At 52.0% G+C, this 25,590-nt stretch overlaps 1 protein-coding gene across 1 annotated transcript in view; it reads left to right on the top strand.

Moving 5' to 3' along the window:
• Window positions 1-25,590, top strand: part of LOC311326455 (F-actin-uncapping protein LRRC16A-like) — a 70,645-nt gene that overhangs the window by 35,740 nt on the left and 9,315 nt on the right. The window contains exons 20-32 of the mRNA XM_084459346.1: window positions 4,656-4,710; window positions 5,199-5,371; window positions 6,161-6,229; window positions 7,335-7,428; window positions 8,572-8,670; window positions 9,116-9,244; window positions 9,477-9,626; window positions 9,742-9,917; window positions 15,572-15,659; window positions 16,296-16,466; window positions 16,806-16,872; window positions 16,980-17,173; window positions 24,971-25,086. Of these exons, the coding sequence (XP_084315472.1) occupies window positions 4,656-4,710; window positions 5,199-5,371; window positions 6,161-6,229; window positions 7,335-7,428; window positions 8,572-8,670; window positions 9,116-9,244; window positions 9,477-9,626; window positions 9,742-9,917; window positions 15,572-15,659; window positions 16,296-16,466; window positions 16,806-16,872; window positions 16,980-17,173; window positions 24,971-25,086 (1,581 nt within the window). The remainder of the gene's footprint in view (window positions 1-4,655; window positions 4,711-5,198; window positions 5,372-6,160; window positions 6,230-7,334; window positions 7,429-8,571; window positions 8,671-9,115; window positions 9,245-9,476; window positions 9,627-9,741; window positions 9,918-15,571; window positions 15,660-16,295; window positions 16,467-16,805; window positions 16,873-16,979; window positions 17,174-24,970; window positions 25,087-25,590) is intronic.

Below are 25,590 nucleotides of genomic sequence, written 5' to 3'. Positions count from 1 at the left end.
AGCGATACTGGTGAGACCTGGGAGTGTGTGCACGCCTCTCTGGAGATGAATGTGGAGAGGGGCCACGCATGTCTCTACCACGCTGCGATCTGGACCAATCAGGTGAGGAATGTCTCTGTCTGGGGAAATCATCTTGATGACCACTTGGAGCAGGATCACGCTGTCCCTTCAACTGACTCACTTCCAGTCTGAGAGCTTTAACATCAGATGTCAGCTGTTTGACGGCAGACATGAGTTCAGACGACTTATCTGAGTTGGAAAGAGTCTTTGTGGACACCATCGCTGAGAGCTGGCCACCTTGGGACGAGGTAGTAGACGTGCCCGGCATAGGTGTCATGTGGCTCGCATGATATGCAGGGCCAATCCTGAGAGCTTCTTGCGCACATTCACATTGACATGCAATGGCCAGGGCTTCTTCTAGGCTTGTGGCCCCATGCTCATGGCACTTTGACTGGAGAACTGGGTCAAGACCGGCTATGAAGCGTCTGAACCTTTCCATGGCTATGGCTGGCTCACCATAATCTGGAAATGCCTCCAGAACAAGTCTCGAGACCTCAGACTTCCAAAGGCTCTTTAGGCATCCGCTGTCTAGCATTGACAAAATTCTGGAAGTGTAGCAAAAATGTCTTCCTTCCAAAAACGTCATTCAGTTTGGCGACACAGTCCTTATAATTCTTCTGCGTAGCAGGCGCTAAAGATAGCCAGTATGCAAGTGCGTCTCCACTTAGCCTAGTCGGAAGAATGGTGGCTAGATCTTGTTTCTTTGCGTCAGTGCAAGCATTCACTGCGAGTTCTAACCTGGCTCTCCATAGAGAAAAACTCTCTTTATCTTTGCCATCTCCGTGAAAGCATGGAGGGAGTGAATCACTCTTGTAGATGAAGTCACGTTGTCTTGACGTTGCAATGCAGCGTCTTCCTCTGATCCGTCCTCGTCTGACACTCAATTGATATACGCCTGCTAGCTTGGCTATTGTCCAACTATAAAGAAGCAACTGGTACTAGAATGTCCTTTCCCCCTACATAATTGATCAATTCCAGGGGTATTTGCAAAGTCCACTCACCACTTAGCTTCTTGGCGAATTGAAAAATAAGCCATCATAGTTCACTGCCTCAGCTAGAAACTCCGAAAAGAACTTTCAGTGGGAAGGGGGGAAAAACCCCTGCTGTCACCAGTCTGTAGCCCTAAAAATCAAGTCGCCTACTCTCCGAGTCTCCTGGGGCGTTGAAGGGAAATGATACAGGGCTACAAATGGTTAGGGTTAAACACCCACTCCTTTAATAATGGCAAACCGATACGGCAGTCCTACAACATAGCCAAAACGCTCAGACCTGAGAACACGTTCCTCTCCCCGCCTAACAGGTGTGTACCCCGAATTCAAGTCCCAACCCAGCTCTCTACTGTAGGAACTAACATCTCCAGAAGGGGGATAAGTGTGGATGTAACTCTATCCAAAATGATAAAATACAAACTCACAAAACAATAAAAATACAAATGTAGTAAATAATCAATGATAGACAACACTACCAAATAATGAAATAAAATAATTATATAGGGTTGCAGTCCTAATCAACCCTACAGGTTTACGGGGGTAAGAGGAGGGAGAAGACTGCTTAGTCCCCTGTATCCGCTGCCTACAGTCTTGTATCAGATGCCCTTTCTTGTGACAGTAGAAACACTCTCTCTTTGGGACCAGGAGGAGCAGAGGAGTGGCCAGTGTTTGGGGCAGGCGGGGCAACCCTACGTGTCTCTAGTGGGTGTCGTGAACGCCGTTTTGTGGGTTAGTGCGAACTCGTCAGCGAGCACCACCGCCTGGGATAAAGTGGTTACTTTCTGCTCATTACAGTACACCACAAATGTTTCTGGCACACTATTCTTGAACTCCTCAATGAGATTGAGTTCCCTAAGAGTGTTAAAATCAGTGACTTAACTAGCCTGTAGCCACCTATCAAACAAGTGCTCTTTCTCACAGGCGAATTCGACTAAAGTTTGGCTATCTTTCTTCTTATACTGCCAGAACTTCTGCCTGTAGGCTTCAGGGACTAGTTCATAGGCACGGAGCACTGCCGCCTTAACCTTGTCATACTGAAGACCGTCTTCTAGAGACAAAGCAGCGACCACCTCCTGAGCTTTACCACAGAGTTTGCACTGTAACAGCAGAGCCCACATATCTTCGGGCCATTTCAAAGCGGCTCAATTACACCAAAATAGGAGTCTACTTCGGACTCTCGAAAGAGTGGGACTAAAGAAACGTTCTTACTCACATTAAACCGTTCCTTTGGTTGGGCTGGTGATGTAGGGGAGTCTGCAACAGGAGACATGGGGCTATACTGCGGTTTAGCGCGCGAGAGAGCAAGCTTCTCTTCCATCTCAAGACGCGTTATCTGGATCTCAGCATCGAGTTCCATCCTCCGAACCTGCAGTTTATGGTCATACTCGGCCTGTCTACTCCGCTCCTTCTCACGATTCTCCATCTCGAGACGAGCCAAACGGAGCCGCAGCCGAGAACTGTCACCTGACTCAGGAAGAGAGAAACCTGGATCAAACCTGGGAAGAGTGCGCGGCAAGTGGGAAGTGTTCAGCTATGGCCTGTAAGTCAACTATGCGGCACACATCCAACAGAGCCTCCAAAGGACCATCAATAAACTGCTGCACTATGGACTCAGCATGGCAACAAAAAAAAAACATCACTAAGCACCACACCACCAAAACCACTGACCAACAGAACGACTATACAAAACATCACTAAGCACCACACCACCAAAACCACTTACCAACAGAACGACTATACAAAACATCACTAAGCACCACACCACCAAAACCACTGAACAACAGAACGACTATACACAAGCTCACAGGATCAGAGATCCCGGACGAGCCCCCATTATGTTACGTCCCCTACTCAGATGTAATAAACGTGTAACTGCAGATGCAAATTAGCATAAGGCTAACTCTGGTGCGATGCATCAAATGTTTTTACATTTATGTTTTAATTGCACATGGTCCCTTCCAAATAAAATTGAAAAATGAAATGGAATGAATGTAATAACTAGGGGGGAGAGGGGAACGCAACAGCCTGTGTCTAGACCCACCGGGCCGAATAAACCAGACAGTAATATGGGATGGAGTGCTGTACGGAACCAGGCAGGGAAACCAAAAGGTACCGTTCGTCACAAAAAAAGGATTTATTACCACCCACAGAACAAATGACAATGAACAGAAACACCACAAGATGACAAAACCACAAAGGGGGTATAAATGAATTAACAGAGGGCAGGAGATAAGGGACCTAGGGAGAAGGACTGTGAACGGAGCCACTAAGAAGCACAGCCCTACCTTCCCTACACCTCTACCCTATAGACCCTAACAATATCTAACTGAACACTAAGAAGCACAGCCCTACCTTCCCTACACCTCTACCCTATAGACCCTAACAATATCTAACTGAAAACAGAACTAGAGGCCCTAACTAGCCATCTATCTAAGCCTAAACCGGAACCTTACCTACCTGCTACAAAAAGACGTGGGAGCCGCTCACTCTTACCTAGTGTGTTTAACAGAGGGTTACCTACGTGGTGAAAAATGTATACCCCAGGGTATCTTACCTAAAGCCCTTCTCCCAGGAGCGGAAGAACCAACAGTAAACCCAAACACAACTAGAACTAAGGTTGACAAACAGAAGTAAACAAACAGTAGGCTATAAGAAAACTAAGGTCAATCAACATGTCACAAGATCACATACAACATACCCCTCTGTCTCCCTCTCACAAACAGGGAACACAGACACACATATATAGGGGGAAAGCCGCCTGCTGATTGGGCAGGAGATGATTGGGGGAGTTGATTGCTGATGGCAGCCAGGTGGTAGCAGTGGCAGTCAGGAGGATGGCAGGAGACAATGATTGACAGGACGAATGACAAGGGAGGGAGCACACAGCATGGACAGACTGGGGGAGACAAATATGAACAGTAACAAAGCACAAGACAGACAACCACACAATCCGTAACACTCTGTGTCTGTAACGGCGTGTGTGTCTGTAACTGTGTGTCTGTAACAGTGTGTGTGTCTGTAACTCTGTGTCTGTAACAGTGTGTGTGTCTGTAACTGTCTGTAACAGTGTGTGTGTCTGTAACGGTGTGTGTGTCTGTAACTCTGTGTCTGTAACAGTGTATGTGTCTGTAACTCTGTGTCTGTAACAGTGTGTGTGTCTGTAACTGTCTGTAACAGTGGGTGTGTCTGTAACGGTGTGTGTGTCTGTAACTCTGTGTCTGTAACGGTGTGTGTGTCTGTAACTCTGTCTGTAACAGTGTGTGTGTCTGTAACTGTGTCTGTAACGGTGTGTGTGTCTGTAACTGTGTCTGTAACGGTGTGTGTGTCTGTAACTCTGTCTGTAACAGTGTGTGTGTCTGTAACTCTGTCTGTAACAGTGTGTGTGTCTGTAACTGTGTCTGTAACGGTGTGTGTGTCTGTAACTCTGTCTGTAACAGTGTGTGTGTCTGTAACTCTGTCTGTAACGGTGTGTGTGTCTGTAACTCTGTCTGTAACAGTGTGTGTGTCTGTAACTGTGTCTGTAACGGTGTGTGTGTCTGTAACTGTGTCTGTAACGGTGTGTGTATCTGTAACTCTGTCTGTAACTGTGTGCCTCTGCTCCCACAGAAATGTGTCTCAGGTGTTGGACAACCTGGTGCACATGCTGCAGGAGGAGGACTCAGTAAGTCTTCTTTCCTCCTTCATCTTACAGTAGATAAAGTCTGCTGTTATCTACCTGGAGTCAGTACTGTTATCTACCTGGAATCAGTACTATATCTGGAGTCAGTACTGGTATCTACCTGGAGTCAGTACTGGTATCTACCTGGAGTCAGTACTGTTATTTATCTGGAGTCAGTACTGTTATTTATCTGGAGTCAGTACTGTTATCTACCTGGAATCAGTACTTTTATCTACCTGGAATCAGCACTGTTTTCTATCTGGAGTCAGTACTGTTATCTTTCTGGAGTCAGTACTGCTACTGTATCTACCTGGACGCAGTACTGCTATCTCTCTGGAGTCAGAACTGTCATTCAGTACTGTTATCATACAGTAACTTGTCAGCAGAGTCCCGACTACTGTGATAGCTGTAACTACTGAACTACTGTCTATTTAACTGAACCACCCTCCTCCTCCTTCTGTCACCCCCTTCCCCACACACCACACCCCCAGCCCCTGACCTCCCTGTCCCTGGCCGACTCCAAGCTGAAGGCTGACCTGTCCATCGTGCTGAACGCGCTGGGCAGCAACACCAGTCTGACCAAGGTGGACATCAGTGGCAACAGCATGGGGGATATGGGCGCCAAGATGCTGGCCAAGGCCCTGCAGATCAACACCAAGCTCAGGTCAGGACGGTCAAGGATCAGAGGTCACTGTGAATGGGGCGGGGGACGTGGGGGGTTAAGAGACGGCAGCCGAGGCTCTGCCGGTCGACGCCCCCAGGTCAGGCAGCGTCAGGGGGTCGGGAGAAGGGTCTGCTGATGATGACACACGTCTTCATGAAACTAAGGATCAAAGGTCAAGGAGATGCGCACAGCGCGCAGTGTGCAATATGGCTGAATATTTATCAGATTTTGAGGATATAGAAGATGACCGATCGTAGCGTAGAGAATGTGAGCCGCGAGTGTAGCCTACAGACGGAGAATAGCCAGTCTGCGCGCTGTGCGCATGCGTGCTGGAGCAAGTGGGGAAGCTTTATATAATTTCTAAAGACGTTTCTAAAGATCATATTACAGAGGCATGTGAAAACCACAACAAGCCCTCGCTCTATGGAAGCACAACTAGCGATTCATAAAAATAGATTGATGAAAACAACCGTTTCGCGGCAGAAGTATTTTTATTTCGAAGCTGCATTCTCGGTGCCCCGTCCGCGGCCATTACATGGATATACTGGCTCGCACTGGATTTTAAATTTCTTCTACAGGCTTCCGAATTACACAAAAGTTATCTCAGTGAGTCAAACGTCTTATAATATGCCGTAAATAAGGTCCAGGTTGTCGAAAAATAGGATTCTCCTTTAAGAAGAGGTGAAATCCACAGTCTGTGTGTAACGTTATTGGGTGTGTGTGTGTGTGTGTGTGTGTGTGTGTGTGTGTGTGTGTGTGTGTGTGTGTGTGTGTGTGTTGTTGCTACAGGACTGTTGTCTGGGACAAGAACAACATCAGTCCTCAGGGTCTGCAGGATGTGGCTGCCGCTTTGGAGAAGTATGTCTGTCACATACACACACACGCGCGCACACACAAACACACACACACAAACACACACATGCAGACACACATGCACACACACACACACAAACACACACACGAACACACATTCACACGCACACGCACACACATGCACACACACACAAACGCACACACACACACGAACACACACATGCACACACACACACGCACACACACAAGCACACACACGCACACACACACGCACAAATACACACACACGCAGGAGTTATTCTGGTCTGCTGGTCAGGGGGAGGAGTTATTCTGGTCTGCTGGTCAGGGGGAGGAGTTATTCTGGTCTGCTGGTCAGGGGGAGGAGTTATTCTGGTCTGCTGGTCAGGGGGAGGAGTTATTCTGGTCTGCTGGTCAGGGGGAGGAGTTATTCTGGTCTGCTGGTCAGGGGGAGGAGTTATTCTGGTCTGCTGGTCAGGGGGAGGAGTTATTCTGGTCTGCTGGTCAGGGGGGAGGAGTTATTCTGGTCTGCTGGTCAGGGGGAGGAGTTATTCTGGTCTGCTGGTCAGGGGGAGGAGTTATTCTGGTCTGCTGGTCAGGGGGAGGAGTTATTCTGGTCTGCTGGTCAGGGGGAGGAGTTATTCTGGTCTGCTGGTCAGGGGGAGGAGTTATTCTGGTCTGCTGGTCAGGGGGAGGAGTTATTCTGGTCTGCTGGTCAGGGGGGAGGAGTTACCGCACGGCCCCAGGTCCAAGGCTCCGCCCTGCTCCTCCCATGCAGCCTGGAGTGCCGCCAATCTCTCTGGAGGCTTCACACTCAGCTTCTTCATCACCTTCCTTACACACACACACACACACACACACAAATACACGCACACACACACACATGCACACACACATACCACCGTCCCTCGTCACTGTGTCTGGTCAGACACTGACCAAATGGCCAATTTACTGTCCATATCTTATGAGTCTGGAGAAGTATGGAGCCGAGTCTGTCGGACATCTTGATTGATTGATCTGTGCTGGGAATATCTCTCTTCCTTACTAAACCGGTTGGAGAAATGTTTGTTGAGGGACTAGACCCAAACAAGGAACTAGACCCTATGACCAACCGTCTACTGTCTCCTGCCAGGAACTACACCATCAGGTTCATGCCCATGCCCATCATCGACGCCGCCCAGGCCCTCAAGGCCAACCCGGAGAAGACAGAGGATGCCCTGCTAAAGGTCAGAGGTCAACCTTATCCTGACCCTGACCATGACAGGGTCCTGACCCACCAGCTCTATAGACCTGTTTCCCCAAATACAGACTGGGCATAATCCTAGACTATAATTATAAAGAGATTCTCTAGTACCAAGTCAGTCTTTAGTCCAGAACTAGGCTTAATCTGTATAGGAAGCCTGTCTTCGGTCTAGTGTCTGTCTAGCTAATTCTCTTCCAGCTGACAATCTAACCTGTCTGTGTCTGTTCTCAGATGGTCTGACCCGTCGTGTGTCTGTCTTCAGATGGTCTAACTAGTCATGCGTCTGTTCTCAGATGGTCTAACTAGTCATGCGTCTGTTCTCAGATGGTCTAACCCGTTGTGTGTCTGTTCTCAGATGGTCTAACTAGTCATGCGTCTGTTCTCAGATGGTCTAACTAGTCATGCGTCTGTTCTCAGATGGTCTAACCCGTTGTGTGTCTGTTCTCAGATGGTCTAACTAGTCATGCGTCTGTTCTCAGATGGTCTAACCCGTTGTGTGTCTGTTCTCAGATGGTCTAACTAGTCATGCGTCTGTTCTCAGATGGTCTAACTAGTCATGTGTCTGTCTTCAGATGGTCTAACTAGTCATGTGTCTGTTCTCAGATGGTCTAACCCGTTGTGTGTCTGTTCTCAGATGGTCTAATTAGTCATGCGTCTGTTCTCAGATGGTCTAACTAGTCATGCGTCTGTTCTCAGATGGTCTAACTAGTCATGCGTCTGTTCTCAGATGGTCTAACTAGTCATGCGTCTGTTCTCAGATGGTCTAACTAGTCATGCGTCTGTTCTCAGATGGTCTAACTAGTCATGCGTCTGTTCTCAGATGGTCTAACTAGTCATGTGTCTGTTCTCAGATGGTCTAACGCGTCGTGTGTCTGTTCTCAGATGGTCTAACTAGTCATGCGTCTGTTCTCAGATGGTCTAACTAGTCATGCGTCTGTTCTCAGATGGTCTAACTAGTCATGCGTCTGTTCTCAGATGATCTAACCATCATGCGTCTGTTCTCAGATGGTCTAACCATCATGCGTCTGTTCTCAGATGATCTAACCATCATGCGTCTGTTCTCAGATGATCTAACCATCATGCGTCTGTTCTCAGATGGTCTAACCTGTCGTGTGTCTGTCCTCAGATGGAGCAGTACCTGCTGAGGAACCATGAGACTCGTAAATACCTCCAGGAGCAGGCCTACCGCCTGCAGCAAGGCATCGTCACCTCCACCACCCAGCAGGTCCCATCACACCTCCAGCACCACTGAACCAGGGCTATTAGAGGATCTACTGTACCAGGATTTATTGTTAGAGAATCTACTGGACTAGGGATTATGTCAGAGAATCTACTGTACCAGGGACTATGTTAGAGGGTCTACTGTACCAGGGACTATGTTAGAGGGTCTACTGTACCAGGGACTATGTTAGAGGGTCTACTGTACCAGGGACTATGTTAGAGGGTCTACTGTACCAGGGACTATGTTAGAGGGTCTACTGTACCAGGGACTATGTTAGAGGGTCTACTGTACCAGGGACTATGTTAGAGGGTCTACTGTACCAGGGACTATGTTAGAGGGTCTACTGTACCAGGGACTATGTTAGAGGATATACTATACAAGAGCATCTCCTGATCTGAGTTTGACCTTTGAATGACCCCTGACCTTTTGACCCCCTGGTCCCCTGCAGATGATGGACAGGATTTGCGTGAAGGTGCAGGACCACCTGAACTCCCTCCGGTTCTCCAAGGCAGAGTCCATCCAGGAGGACATGAGAGCCGCGGAGAACCTCATGAAGGACGCCAGGAACTCCAAAACGGTCAGAACATCAAGATTGCCTTCTCTTAAGACAGGTTGTGGAACCTTCAGTAGAAACTCAATCATCTTGGTACCAGACATTGTTCCGCTGTAGACTAACTCTTGACCCTGGCCTGCATCTATCTCAGAGGAACAGCATAGAGCATGAGGCTAATGCTTTCTTCATGATGTACTACAGAGGAAATGCCAAACTTGGATTTCACTCTCTCTCATTCTCTCTCTCTCCCCCACAGCTGCTGCCCAACCTGTACCACCTGCGGGGGTCGCCCCGGAGGGCAGGGTTAGGGCCAGGCTGGGCCGAGGGCCCCTGTGTGGGCCCCATCCAGGACAAACTGGAGTCCATGGCCGGGGAGGTGGCCAGGGTCATGGATGAACAGTTACAGGTAGAGGATACTAATGATTTAGCTAATGGGTCAGCAAATGTGATACACACGGTGCCCTCCTGATGTCGCTAGAATACACCACTTGATCATGATCACCCCCCCCCCCCTCCTCCAGACCTTACTGCAGTCCATGGTGGACACTGCCGAGGGCCTCTGTCCCCATGTGATGAAGAGGAGCAGTCTTCGTCAGGAGCTGGTGAAGTCCAGCGCCGGCAGGATGTCAATTCCTCGTAGCTTCGTCACCACCACCCTTCTGGAGCAGTCTGGAGTGGACATCATCAACAAGATCAGGTCAGGTCACCTCACCGGACCAGACATACCCTACCAGACACATACCCTACCAGACACACCCTACCAGACACATACCCTACCAGACACATACCCTACCAGACACACCCTACCAGACGCATACCCTACCAGACACATACTCTACCAGACACATACCCTACCAGACGCATACCCTACCAGACACATACCCTACCAGACACACCCTACCAGACACATACCCTACCAGACACACCCTACCAGACACATACCCTACCAGACACATACCCTACCAGACACACCCTACCAGACACACACCCTACCAGACACACACCCTACCAGACACATACCCTACCAGACACACACCCTACCAGACACGCACCCTACCAGACACACACCCTACCAGACACATACCCTACCAGACACACACCCTACCAGACACACCCTACCAGACATACCCTACCAGACACATACCCTACCAGACATACCCTACCAGACACACCCTACCAGACACACACCCTACCAGACATACCCTACCAGACACACCCTACCAGACACATACCCAACCAGACACATACCCTACCAGACACATACCCTACCAGACACACACCCTACCAGACACATACCCTACCAGACACATACCCAACCAGACACATACCCTACCAGACACATACCCTACCAGACATACCCTACCAGACACACCCTACCAGACACACACCCTACCAGACACATACCCAACCAGACACACACCCTACCAGACACACACCCTACCAGACACACACCCTACCAGACACACACCCTACCAGACACACACCCTACCAGACACATACCCTACCAGACACACCCTACCAGACACACACCCTACCAGACACACCCTACCAGACACACCCTACCAGACACATACTATACCAGACATACCCTACCAGAGACACCCTACCAGACACACCCTACCAGACACACACCCTACCAGACACACCCTACCAGACACACACCCTACCAGACACACCCTACCAGACACATACCCTACCAGACACACCCTACCAGACACACCCTACCAGACACATACCCTACCAGACACATACCCTACCAGACACATACCCTACCAGACACATACCCTACCAGACACACACCCTACCAGACACACCCTACCAGACACATACCCTACCAGACATACCCTACCAGACACACACCCTACCAGACACACACCCTACCAGACATACCCTACCAGACATACCCTACCAGACACATACCCAACCAGACACATACCCTACCAGACACACCCTACCAGACACATACCCAACCAGACACATACCCTACCAGACACACACCCTACCAGACACATACCCTACCAGACACACACCCTACCAGACACATACCCTACCAGACATACCCTACCAGACATACCCTACCAGACACATACCCTACCAGACACACCCTACCAGACACACACCCTACCAGACACATACCCTACCAGACACATACCCTACCAGACACATACCCTACCAGACACACACCCTACCAGACACATACCCTACCAGACACACCCTACCAGACACACCCTACCAGACACATACCCTACCAGACACATACCCTACCAGACACATACCCTACCAGACACATACCCTACCAGACACATACCCTACCAGACACATACCCTACCAGACACACCCTACCAGACACATACCCTACCAGACACATACCCTACCAGACACACACCCTACCAGACACATACCCTACCAGACACACACCCTACCAGACACACACCCTACCAGACACACCCTACCAGACACACACCCTACCAGACACATACCCTACCAGACACACCCTACCAGACACATACCCTACCAGACACACACCCTACCAGACACACACCCTACCAGACACATACCCTACCAGACACATACCCTACCAGACACATACCCTACCAGACACACCCTACCAGACACACCCTACCAGACACACCCTACCAGACACACACCCTACCAGACACACCCTACTAGACACACCCTACCAGACACACCCTACCAGACACACACCCTACCAGACACATACCCTACCAGATACATACCCTACCAGACACACACCCTACCAGACACACACCCTACCAGACACATACCCTACCAGACATACCCTACCAGACACACACCCTACCAGACATACCCTACCAGACACATACCCTACCAGACATACCCTACCAGACATACCCTACCAGACACATACCCTACCAGACACACCCTACAAGATACACCCCCTACCAGACACACCCTACCAGACACATACCCTACCAGACACATACCCTACCAGACACATACCCTACCAGACACACACCCTACCAGACACACCCTACAAGATACACCCCCTACCAGACACACCCTACCAGACACATACCCTACCAGACACACACCCTACCAGACACATACCCTACCAGACACACACCCTACCAGACACACCCTACCAGACACACACCCTACCAGACACACACCCTACCAGACACATACCCTACCAGACACACCCTACCAGACACATACCCTACCAGACACACCCTACCAGACACATACCCTACCAGACACATACCCTACCAGACACACCCTACCAGACACACCCTACCAGACACATACCCTACCAGACACACCCTACCAGACACATACCCTACCAGACATACCCTACCAGACACATACCCTACCAGACACATACCCTACCAGACACACCCTACCAGACACACCCTACCAGACACACCCTACCAGACACACCCTACCAGACACACCCTACCAGACACACCCTACCAGACACATACCCTACCAGACACATACCCTACCAGACACACCCTACCAGACACATACCCTACCAGACACACCCTACCAGACACATACCCTACCAGACACATACCCTACCAGACACACCCTACCAGACACATACCCTACCAGACACATACCAGACACACCCTACCAGACACACCCTACCAGACACACCCTACAAGATACACCCCCTACCAGACACACCCTACCAGACACATACCCTACCAGACACACACCCTACCAGACACATACCCTACCAGACACACACCCTACCAGACACACCCTACCAGACACACACCCTACCAGACACATACCCTACCAGACATACCCTACCAGACACACACCCTACCAGACACACACCCTACCAGACACATACCCTACCAGACACACCCTACCAGACACATACCCTACCAGACACACCCTACCAGACACATACCCTACCAGACACATACCCTACCAGACACACCCTACCAGACACACCCTACCAGACACATACCCTACCAGACACACCCTACCAGACACATACCCTACCAGACATACCCTACCAGACACATACCCTACCAGACACATACCCTACCAGACACACCCTACCAGACACACCCTACCAGACACACCCTACCAGACACACCCTACCAGACACACCCTACCAGACACACCCTACCAGACACATACCCTACCAGACACATACCCTACCAGACACACCCTACCAGACACATACCCTACCAGACACACCCTACCAGACACATACCCTACCAGACACATACCCTACCAGACACACCCTACCAGACACATACCCTACCAGACACATACCAGACACACCCTACCAGACACACCCTACCAGACACACCCTACCAGACACACCCTACCAGACACATACCCTACCAGACACACACCCTACCAGACACACCCTACCAGACACACACCCTACCAGACACACACCCTACCAGACACATACCCTACCAGACACACCCTACCAGACACATACCCTACCAGACACACCCTACCAGACACATACCCTACCAGACACATACCCTACCAGACACACACCCTACCAGACACATACCCTACCAGATACACACCCTACCAGACACACCCTACCAGACACACCCTACCAGACACACACCCTACCAGACACACACCCTACCAGACACATACCCTACCAGACATACCCTACCAGACACACCCTACCAGACACATACCCTACCAGACACACACCCTACCAGACACACCCTACCAGACACACACCCTACCAGACACATACCCTACCAGACACATACTCTACCAGACACATACCCTACCAGACACACCCTACCAGACACACACCCTACCAGACACACCCTACCAGACACATACTCTACCAGACACATACCCTACCAGACACACCCTACCAGACACATACCCTACCAGACACACCCTACCAGACACACACCCTACCAGACACACACCCTACCAGACACATACCCTACCAGACACATACCCTACCAGACACATACCCTACCAGACACACCCTACCAGACACACCCTACCAGACACACCCTACCAGACACACCCTACCAGACACATACCCTACCAGACACACACCCTACCAGACACACACCCTACCAGACACACACCCTACCAGACACATACCCTACCAGACACACACCCTACCAGACACACACCCTACCAGACACACACCCTACCAGACACATACCCTACCAGACATACCCTACCAGACACACCCTACCAGACACATACCCTACCAGACACACACCCTACCAGACACACCCTACCAGACACACACCCTACCAGACACATACCCTACCAGACACATACTCTACCAGACACATACCCTACCAGACATACCCTACCAGACATACCCTACCAGACATACCCTACCAGACACATACCCTACCAGACACACACCCTACCAGACATACCCTACCAGACACACCCTACCAGACACACCCTACCAGACACACACCCTACCAGACACATACCCTACCAGGATAGACTCCCCTCATCATATCAGACACATAGACGCAGAATAGACCAGAAAGGACAGATGACCTCAATTCAAGTTTCTTGGGGTGGAGTGGGGCCAGTATGATAGAACAGATGTACACCATCAGTCAGTGTAGATGCATTAAATCAAATCAAATCAAATTTGTATAAATTTGTATAGTGCATTTCATACACAGAGGCAACACAATACGCTTTACAGAAAGCAATGGGAGGATGGACATAGGTCCTAGGGCATCGGACACTTATCGGCTATTGAAATCTATTGTTGTATATATCATAAAATGAGTGCCTCCTATCACGTTAACAGTGTTTGACAGGGGAGAGAAAAGGAAATTGAATGTCCTGGTCTGTTCCAGTACACCGACCATCTCTGTGTGGGTAGGAGTCTGGACACGAGGGCCTAGATCACACCACCTCTCTCTGAGATCCTATCTGATCACATGACCTCGCCCCCAGGCTATGGAATAGCCTGCCCCCTCATATTAGATCCTCCCAGACCCTTGAGTTTTTATTAAATCCTCCATAAAAACCTCCTTTTCTCCCTGGCGTTTTAACCAGTCTGTGCCCAAGCCTTGTTTATGTTCTATGTCTGTATTGTTTGCTGTAATTTCCTTGTTTTGTTGAGAAATGTTTTTACCCAGGACTCACCTTTGTACAGCACTTTGGTCGACTGCTGTCGTTTTAAGCGTGCTTTATAAATCATTTTTGATTTGATTTGATTTGATCTCATCCCCCGTGCGTCACATGGCCTCCTGATGAACTCGACCATCGTGGTCTGCTGTGGGACGCCTCGGAGGCGGCGTCCTTGCGAGGGTGGCTGATGCCGGGAGTTAGCGAGGAGTCTGGCCTGCTAACAGAGGGCGTGGTTTTTGTGTTTCGCAGCGAGGTGAAGTTAAGCATGGCCTCCTTCCTCTCTGACCGCATCGTAGACGAGCTCCTGGAGTCTCTGTCCTGTGCACAGCACACTCTGGTTGGTACAGTATACTCTCTATATACTCTCTATATACTCTCTATATACTCTCTATATACTCTCTATATACTCTCTATATACTCTCTCTCTCTCTCTCTCTCTCACACGTTTTCTTTTAGGCCTTTTCTCTGCTTTAGCATTGACTGTTGAACGTGGCTGTAAAATATTCTTCTTTCCCCTCCTGTCCTTTGTCTCCTCTCCCCTCCCCTCCTCTCACCCCTCCTCCCCTCACCCCTCCTCCTCTCCTCTCCCATCCTCTCTCCTCCCCTCCTCCTCTCCTCTCCCATCCTCTCTCCTCCCCTCCTCCTCTCCTCTCCCATCCTCTCTCCTCTCCTCCCCTCACCCCTCCTCCTCTCCTCTCCCATCCTCTCTCCTCCCCTCACCCCTCCTCCTCTCCTCTCCCATCCTCTCTCCTCTCCTCCCCTCACCCCTCCTCCTCTCCTCTCCCATCCTCTCTCCTCTCCTCCCCTCACCCCTCCTCCTCTCCCCTCCCCTCCTCTAACCTCTCCTCCCCTCACCCCTCCTCCTCTCCCCTCCCCTCACCCCTCCTCCTCTCCTCTTCCCTCCACTCTCCTCCCCTCACCCCTCCTCCTCTCCCATCCTCCCCCCCCCCCCCCCCCCCCCCCCCCCCCCCAGGGAGACCACCTGATCAGGAAGACCCAGCCCCTGCTGCAGCAGGAGGAGCCCCAGGAGACGGAGGTGCTGGATGAGACGGTGCTCCAGCCCGAGGCCCAGGCCCGGAACCAGGCGCTCAGGCAGGCCCAGGCCCAGGCCCAGGCAGAGAGCCTGGAGGAGATGGACTGCATGGTGGGACCAACATCGTCCTCACATCTCCACCCCTCACTAGAGCCTTTCCAGACCCTTATTAGACCAGTACACCCCCTCCCACACCCAACCAGCGCTACACACACCTACTTAAACTCCTGTCACACCAGCACTGACCAGCAGGGGGCGGTAGCCCAGTTTTCGCTGAAAACTGAAATGAGGATCCAGATATATGTGTTATGATGATCAGTATTATATACTGTAGAATGAATAACATGAGTATGTTAGTATACCATGACTCCCTGGTGTTTGTGCTGTGCAGATGAATAATAACATGAGTATGTTAGTATAACATGACTCCCTGGTGGTTGTGCTGTGCAGATGACCCCCCGGTCCAAGAGGAAGAGCATTCTCTGCCGGATGCTGCGACCCGTCTCTGTTGCCTTCGGTACGTCTTCACAGACACGGGAGTCGGAAAAGTCCGGAAAGGAGTTTGTTTTTTGGTTTGACGGTAAGATCCGCTGACTGTTTGACCTTGCGTGGTTCCGTCACTAGAGATGGAGTTTGACCTTGACAAGGCCCTGGAGGAGGTGCCCATACACGTGGAGGACCTGCCTCCCCCTCCGCCGCCGTTGGACAGGAAGCCGTCCTGCTTCGGGGCGCTGCCCACTGCCGAGGTCCAGAAGTTGAAGCACCACACCAAGCTCCGCCCCAAACCCAGGAAGAGAACCAAACCCAGCCGCACATCAGTAAGACTCCGCCTCCCCCCTCTCTCTTACCATCTCTGTGTACCCATTACATTACATTACATTACATTACATTACATTACATTACAACTGCTGGCCATAGGGGTAAGACCATACTATATCCCCCGCGAATTCTCGCACGCCATTGTTATGCTAGTCGTCCAATGATCGTAAGGTCGGCGGTTCGAATCCCGGCTCCTTCTGACATGTCGAAGTTTCCTTGGGCAAGACACTGAACTCCAAATTGCTCACAATGAGCAGGTTAGCCCCTTGCATGGCAGCTGCCACCATTGGTGTGTGTATGTGTGTGAATGGGTGAATGAGAGGCCTTCATTGTAAAGTGCTTTGGATAAAAGCGCTGTATAAGTGCAGTCATTTTACCATTTACCATTTAATGCAGCACACACCTGTGACGACATTCACTCCAAGGTAGCGGGCCGACGAACAACGCATCCAACGCGCTGATGACTGTCAATGGAAACTTCAACCATGTCTCACTCTTAAAAACACTGACTGACTTTACTCAGTATGTGACATGCAGCACCAGAGAGAATAAGACCCTGGACCGACTGTATGCAGTCGTGAAGGAGAAGGAGACACACAGCCCCCCCCCCCCCCTCCCCTCTGGGAAGATCTGACCACAACTTGATTCATCTAGTCCCCAGGTACACACCTGTCGCTAGGCGGCAGCCGGCTCAAAGCAGGGCTGTGGAGGTGTGGACGAGAGAGGCTGTGGAGGTGTGGAGGTGTGGACGAGAGAGGCTGTGGAGGTGTGGAGGTGTGGACGAGAGAGGCTGTGGAGGTGTGGAGGTGTGGACGAGAGAGGCTGTGGAGGTGTGGAGGTGTGGACGAGAGAGGCTGTGGAGGTGTGGAGGTGTGGAGGTGTGGACGAGAGAGGCTGTGGAGGTGTGGAGGTGTGGAGGTGTGGAGGTGTGGAGGTGTGGACGAGAGAGGCTGTGGAGGTGTGGAGGTGTGGAGGTGTGGACGAGAGAGGCTGTGGAGGTGTGGAGGTGTGGACGAGAGAGGCTGTGGAGGTGTGGAGGTGTGGAGGTGTGGACGAGAGAGGCTGTGGAGGTGTGGACGAGAGAGGCTGTGGAGGTGTGGACGAGAGAGGCTGTGGAGGTGTGGACGAGAGAGGCTGTGGAGGTGTGGAGGTGTGGACGAGAGAGGCTGTGGAGGTGTGGAGGTGTGGACGAGAGAGGCTGTGGAGGTGTGGAGGTGTGGAGGTGTGGAGGTGTGGAGGTGTGGACGAGAGAGGCTGTGGAGGTGTGGACGAGAGAGGCTGTGGAGGTGTGGACGAGAGAGGCTGTGGAGGTGTGGACGAGAGAGGCTGTGGAGGTGTGGACGAGAGAGGCTGTGCAGAGCCTCCAGTCTCAGTCCACAGACTGAGGCCTGTTCACAGAGGACGACAAGGACAAGGAGGACGTGGACAGTCTCTGCTACTGCACAACTCACTATATCAGGTTCTGCAAGGAATGCATCATACCCACTAAAAAGGTGCTTCCCTAACAACAAGCCATGGATTAATAAGGACATTAAAGCCCTGCTTAGCTGGATAAGGACAGAGAGGAGGCCAGGTCAGTCCAGAAGGAGCTGAATAGGAAGCTGAGGAGGAGGAGGAGAGAGACTGGAGCTGAAGAGGGCGAGGAGGAGGAGAGAGACTGGAGCTGAAGAGGGCGCGGAGGAGGAGGAGAGAGACTGGAGCTGAAGAGGGCGCTGCGGAGGAGGAGAGAGACTGGAGCTGAAGAGGGCGCGGAGGAGGAGGAGAGAGACTGGAGCTGAAGAGGGCGCGGAGGAGGAGGAGAGAGACTGGAGCTGAAGAGGGCGCGGAGGAGGAGGAGAGAGACTGGAGCTGAAGAGGGCGAGGAGGAGGAGGAGAGAGACTGGAGCTGAAGAGGGCGCGGAGGAGGAGGAGAGAGACTGGAGCTGAAGAGGGCGCGGAGGAGGAGGAGAGAGACTGGAGCTGAAGGAAGAGTGGGAGGGATGAAGAGAACCACAGGGCCGGGTCCCTCAGGTGAAGAGAACCACAGGGCCGGGTCCTTCAGGTGAAGAGAACCACAGGGCCGGGTCCTTCAGGTGAAGAGAACCACAGGGCCGGGTCCTTCAGGTGAAGAGAACCACAGGGCCGGGTCCTTCAGGTGAAGAGAACCACAGGGTCCTTCAGGTGAAGAGAACCACAGGGTCCTTCAGGTGAAGAGAACCACAGGGCCGGGTCCTTCAGGTGAAGAGAACCACAGGGTCCCTCAGGCCCAACTGTGGAGGGGGGTCAAGAACGTGCCAACGAGCTGAACCAGTTCTTAAACAGCTTTGACCCAGACCCCCCTCCTCCCCTGAGAGGATAGAAGGCAGCCCAACGCCTCCTCCCCTGCCCCCCTCCTCCCCTGCCCCCCTCCTCCCCTGCCCCCCTCCTCCCCTGCCCCCCTCCTCCCCTGAGAGGATAGAAGGCAGCCCAACGCCTCCTCCCCTGCCCCCCTCCTCCCCTGCCCCCCTCCTCCCCTGCCCCCCTCCTCCCCTGCCCCCCTCCTCCCCTGTGATGCTAGTAGGCAGCCCAACGCCTCCTCCCCTGCCCCCCTCCTCCCCTGCCCCCCCTCCTCCCCTGTGATGCTAGTAGGCAGCTCAGCGCCCTCGCCCCTGCCCCCCACACCCCACCAGACCACCCATCACAGAGAGTGAGGTAACGGGTGAACGCCAAAGGCTACGAAGCAAAAAGGCCTCTGGCCCTGATGGAATCAGCCCCTGGGTGCTTAAGGAGTGTGCGAGACAGCTGGCTGGCCTCTCCCTGAGGCTCAACCTCTCTCTGAGGCTCAACCTCTCCCTGAGGCTCAACCTCTCCCTGAGGCTCAACCTCTCTCTGAGGCTCAACCTCTCCCTGAGACTCAACCTCTCCCTGAGACTCAACCTCCCTGAGACTCAACCTCCCTGAGACTCAACCTCCCTGAGACTCAACCTCTCTCTGAGACTCAACCTCTCTGAGACTCAACCTCTCCCTGAGACTCAACCTCTCTCTGAGGCTCAACCTCTCCCTGAGGCTCAACCTCTCCCTGAGGCTCAACCTCTCCCTGAGACTCAACCTCCCTGAGACTCAACCTCTCTCTGAGACTCAACCTCTCTCTGAGACTCAACCTCCCTGAGACTCAACCTCCCTGAGACTCAACCTCTCTGAGACTCAACCTCCCTGAGACTCAACCTCTCTCTGAGACTCAACCTCTCTCTGAGATTCAACCTCCCTGAGACTCAACCTCTCTGAGACTCAACCTCTCTCTGAGGCTCAACCTCTCTCTGAGGCTCAACCTCTCTCTGAGACTCAACCTCCCTGAGACTCAACCTCCCTGAGACTCAACCTCTCTCTGAGGCCCAGCCTCTCCCTGAGACTCAACCTCTCCCTGAGACTCAACCTCTCTCTGAGGCTCAACCTCTCTGAGACTCAACCTCTCCCTGAGACTCAACCTCTCCCTGAGGCTCAACCTCTCTCTGAGACTCAGCCTCTCCCTGAGACTCAGCCTCTCCCTGAGACTCAACCTCTCCCTGAGACTCAACCTCTCCCTGAGACTCAACCTCTCCCTGAGACTCAGCCTCTCCCTGAGACTCAACCTCTCCCTGAGGCTCAACCTCTCTCTGAGGCTCAACCTCCCTGAGACTCAACCTCTCCCTGAGACTCAACCTCTCCCTGAGGCTCAACCTCTCTCTGAGATTCAACCTCTCCCTGAGGCTCAACCTCTCTCTGAGACTCAACCTCTCTCTGAGACTCAACCTCCCTGAGACTCAACCTCTCTCTGAGACTCAACCTCCCTGAGGCTCAACCTCTCCCTGAGGCTCAACCTCTCCCTGAGACTCAACCTCTCTCTGAGGCTCAACCTCTCTCTGAGACTCAACCTCTCTCTGAGACTCAACCTCTCCCTGAGACTCAACCTCTCCCTGAGACTCAACCTCTCCCTGAGGCTCAACCTCTCTCTGAGACTCAACCTCTCCCTGAGACTCAACCTCTCTCTGAGGCTCAACCTCTCTCTGAGACTCAACCTCTCCCTGAGACTCAACCTCTCTCTGAGACTCAACCTCTCCCTGAGGCTCAACCTCTCTCTGAGGCTCAACCTCTCTCTGAGACTCAACCTCTCCCTGAGACTCAACCTCTCTCTGAGACTCAACCTCTCCCTGAGACTCAACCTCTCTCTGAGACTCAACCTCTCCCTGAGACTCAACCTCTCCCTGAGACTCAACCTCCCTGAGACTCAACCTCTCTCTGAGACTCAACCTCTCCCTGAGACTCAACCTCTCTGAGGCTCAACCTCCCTGAGACTCAACCTCTCTCTGAGGCTCAACCTCTCTCTGAGACTCAACCTCTCCCTGAGGCTCAACCTCTCTCTGAGGCTCAACCTCTCCCTGAGACTCAACCTCTCTCTGAGACTCGACCTCTCTCTGAGACTCAACCTCTCCCTGAGACTCAACCTCTCTGAGACTCAACCTCCCTGAGACTCAACCTCTCTCTGAGATTCAGCCTCTCCCTGAGACTCAACCTCTCCCTGAGATTCAACCTCTCCCTGAGACTCAACCTCTCTCTGAGACTCAACCTCTCCCTGAGACTCAACCTCTCTCTGAGACTCAACCTCTCCCTGAGACTCAACCTCTCTCTGAGACTCGACCTCTCTCTGAGACTCAACCTCTCTCTGAGGCTCAACCTCTCTCTGAGACTCAACCTCTCCCTGAGACTCAACCTCTCCCTGAGACTCAACCTCTCTCTGAGGCTCAACCTCTCCCTGAGGCTCAACCTCTCCCTGAGACTCAACCTCTCTCTGAGGCTCAACCTCTCTGAGGCTCAACCTCTCCTTGAGACTCAACCTCCCTGAGGCTCAACCTCTCTCTGAGACTCAACCTCCCTGAGACTCAACCTCCCTGAGACTCAACCTCTCCCTGAGACTCAACCTCTCCCTGAGACTCAACCTCTCTCTGAGGCTCAACCTCTCCCTGAGACTCAACCTCTCTCTGAGACTCAACCTCCCTGAGACTCAACCTCTCTGAGACTCAACCTCTCTCTGAGACTCAACCTCTCCTTGAGGCTCAACCTCCCTGAGACTCAACCTCTCCCTGAGGCTCAACCTCCCTGAGACTCAACCTCCCTGAGACTCAACCTCTCCCTGAGACTCAACCTCTCCCTGAGGCTCAACCTCCCTGAGACTCAACCTCCCTGAGGCTCAACCTCTCTCTGAGACTCAACCTCTCCCTGAGGCTCAACCTCTCCCTGAGACTCAACCTCTCTCTGAGGCTCAACCTCTCTCTGAGGCCCAGCCTCTCTCTGAGACTCAACCTCTCCCTGAGGCCCAACCTCTCCCTGAGACTCAACCTCCCTGAGACTCAACCTCTCTCTGAAGCTCAACCTCTCTCTGAGGCCCAGCCTCTCTCTGAGACTCAACCTCTCCCTGAGACTCAACCTCTCCCTGAGGCTCAACCTCTCCCTGAGACTCAACCTCTCCCTGAGGCTCAACCTCTCCCTGAGGCTCAACCTCTCCCTGAGACTCAACCTCTCCCTGAGACTCAACCTCTCTCTGAGGCTCAACCTCTCTCTGAGACTCAACCTCCCTGAGACTCAACCTCTCCCTGAGACTCAACCTCTCCCTGAGGCTCAACCTCTCCCTGAGACTCAACCTCCCTGAGGCTCAACCTCTCCTTGAGACTCAACCTCCCTGAGACTCAACCTCTCTCTGAGGCTCAACCTCTCTGAGACTCAACCTCCCTGAGACTCAACCTCTCCCTGAGGCTCAACCTCTCCCTGAGACTCAACCTCTCTCTGAGGCTCAACCTCTCTCTGAGGCTCAACCTCTCTCTGAGGCCCAGCCTCTCTCTGAGACTCAACCTCTCCCTGAGACTCAACCTCTCCCTGAGGCTCAACCTCTCCCTGAGGCTCAACCTCTCTCTGAGGCTCAACCTCTCCCTGAGGCCCAACCTCTCCCTGAGGCTCAACCTCTCCCTGAGACTCAACCTCTCCCTGAGGCTCAACCTCTCCCTGAGGCTCAACCTCTCTCTGAGGCTCAACCTCTCTCTGAGGCCCAGCCTCTCTCTGAGGCTCAACCTCTCCCTGAGACTCAACCTCTCTCTGAGGCTCAACCTCTCTCTGAGGCCCAGCCTCTCTCTGAGACTCAACCTCTCCCTGAGACTCAACCTCTCTCTGAGGCTCAACCTCTCCCTGAGACTCAACCTCCCTGAGACTCAACCTCTCTCTGAGGCTCAACCTCTCTCTGAGGCCCAGCCTCTCCCTGAGACTCAACCTCTCTCTGAGGCTCAACCTCTCCCTGAGGCTCAACCTCTCTCTGAGGCTCAACCTCTCTCTGAGGCCCAGCCTCTCTCTGAGACTCAACCTCTCCCTGAGACTCAACCTCTCCCTGAGACTCAACCTCTCCCTAAGACTCAACCTCTCTCTGAGACTCAACCTCTCCCTGAGACTCAACCTCTCCCTAAGACTCAACCTCTCTCTGAGGCTCAACCTCCCTGAGGCTCAACCTCTCTCTGAGGCTCAACCTCCCTGAGACTCAACCTCTCTCTGAGACTCAACCTCTCTCTGAGGCTGAATCAGCGTGGACGATGCCCTCAGACTCCACAGAGCCTACTCACACCTGGAGGGGCCAGGAAGTTCAGTGAGAATCATGTTCTTTGACTTCTCCAGTGCTTTCAAACCATCCACCCCCTCCAGCTCACAGAGAAGCTCCCAGCTACGTATGCAGGTAGACCATGACATGGTGGCCTGGATCACAGACCACCTCACTGGCAGGCTACAGTATGTCCGTCTGCAGGGCTGGATCACAGACTACCTCACTGGCAGGCTACAGTATGTCCATCTGCAGGGCTGCCTGTCGTTTGTGGTGATTAGCAACATGGGTGCCCCTTATGGAACAGTCCTGTCCACTTTCCTGTTCACCCTCCACACATCCGACTTAAGCCACTACTCTGGTGTGTGCCACCTCCAGAAGTTCTCAGATGACTCCTCTACCGTGGGCTGCATCAGGGCAGACGATGAGGAGGAGTACAGGGACGTGGTCTGGAGATGTGTTGAATGGTCTGAGGAGAACCAGCTCAAACTCAACATCAACAAGACCAAGGAACTGGTGGTGGACTTCAGAAGGAACAAGAGGCCCTCACCATCCAGGGGGAGGAAGTTGAGATGGTGGACTCATACAAGTTCCTGGGAAGGCACCTGAACAACAAACTGGACTAGACTGACCACACTGAGGCCTCTACAGGAAAGGACAGAGCAGTGCTTCCTCAGGAGGCTCAGGTCCTTCGATGTGTGTAGCAGGCTGCTGAGGATGTTCAGTCTGTTGTAGCCACTGTTCTTTGTCGGGGGAGTCAAACAAGCGATGGATGGAGTCACTCATTTGGACGTAGATAGTCCCTGATATCTGTCTTTTTAATGCTGCTATCTTATCTATCATTTAGCCAATGCTTTTATCCAAAGCGACTTACAATAATTGCATTTAACGGATAGTGTGCTGTTTTGAAAAACTGTGATTAATGTATTTTTCTGAGATGGGAAGCACAGGGTGTAATCTTATCAGTCTCAGTATGCTCGCCTGCAGCGACTCTGCTGTCCATCTGGTGATCACGGACACGGCGATCCTACTCCTCTTCTCTTACTCTCTCTCTACCTCTCCCTCTCTCTACAGTACCTGTCTCTCTCTCTCCCACTCCCTACCTCTCTCTCTCGCTCTCCCTCCCGCCCTCCTTCTCTCTTCCTCTCCTTCTCTCTCTAGCTCCCTTATGTCTTTACTCTCGTTTCTGACGTGTTTTCTACTGTTTTCTCACTTGTGTTTTCAGCGTGAGTCGGTCAGCAGCCCAGCCCCACAAGCAGTGGAGCAGAACGGCCTTATGGGAAAGCTGGACGAGGGCTTGGATGACTTCTTCTTTAAAAAAGTCACCAAACTCAGTTTCAAGTGAGTGCCTTAATTGAAATCAGTCCATTGTAGCAGGGTTATAGCTCTGACTATGACCAGTATAATTATGATTATACCGGGTTATCACAAATATGAAGGAAAATGGATTTAAGGCGTTAAAGTCCCAGTTAACCAAAATCAGAGATTTGCTTGAAAACACATTCTATGTGTTAGTGATGCATTGCTGATAACATGTAAAAATGGGATGAACCATGTGTAGTACTGAATTGTGAAGTTAGACCAGTTTTGTGTTTTTGACCAGTTTTGATTTCTGGATTTTCTGGGCGGGCTTAAAACGGTACTTGTTGACGTAGAGCGGTGTTCTTAGCATATCCCCGCCCTAACACTATATAAAGCTAGAACGGATTTGAATCTTCGGTTCTCCTGCTCAATCTTGAGTCTAGAATTAGCTTGTTTTAACCAGCAGTCTAGAATTAGCTAGTTTTTCTTAGTTAGCAATGCCTATGCATAAAACTAAACGAAAATGCATCCTTCCTGGATGCC

The sequence above is a fragment of the Borostomias antarcticus genome (assembly GCF_949987555.1).
Source record: "Borostomias antarcticus genome assembly, chromosome: 27".
NCBI lineage: Eukaryota > Metazoa > Chordata > Actinopteri > Stomiiformes > Stomiidae > Borostomias > Borostomias antarcticus.
The sequence above is the reverse complement of the archived record's forward strand: the minus strand, read 5'-3'. Positions and strand labels throughout refer to the sequence as shown.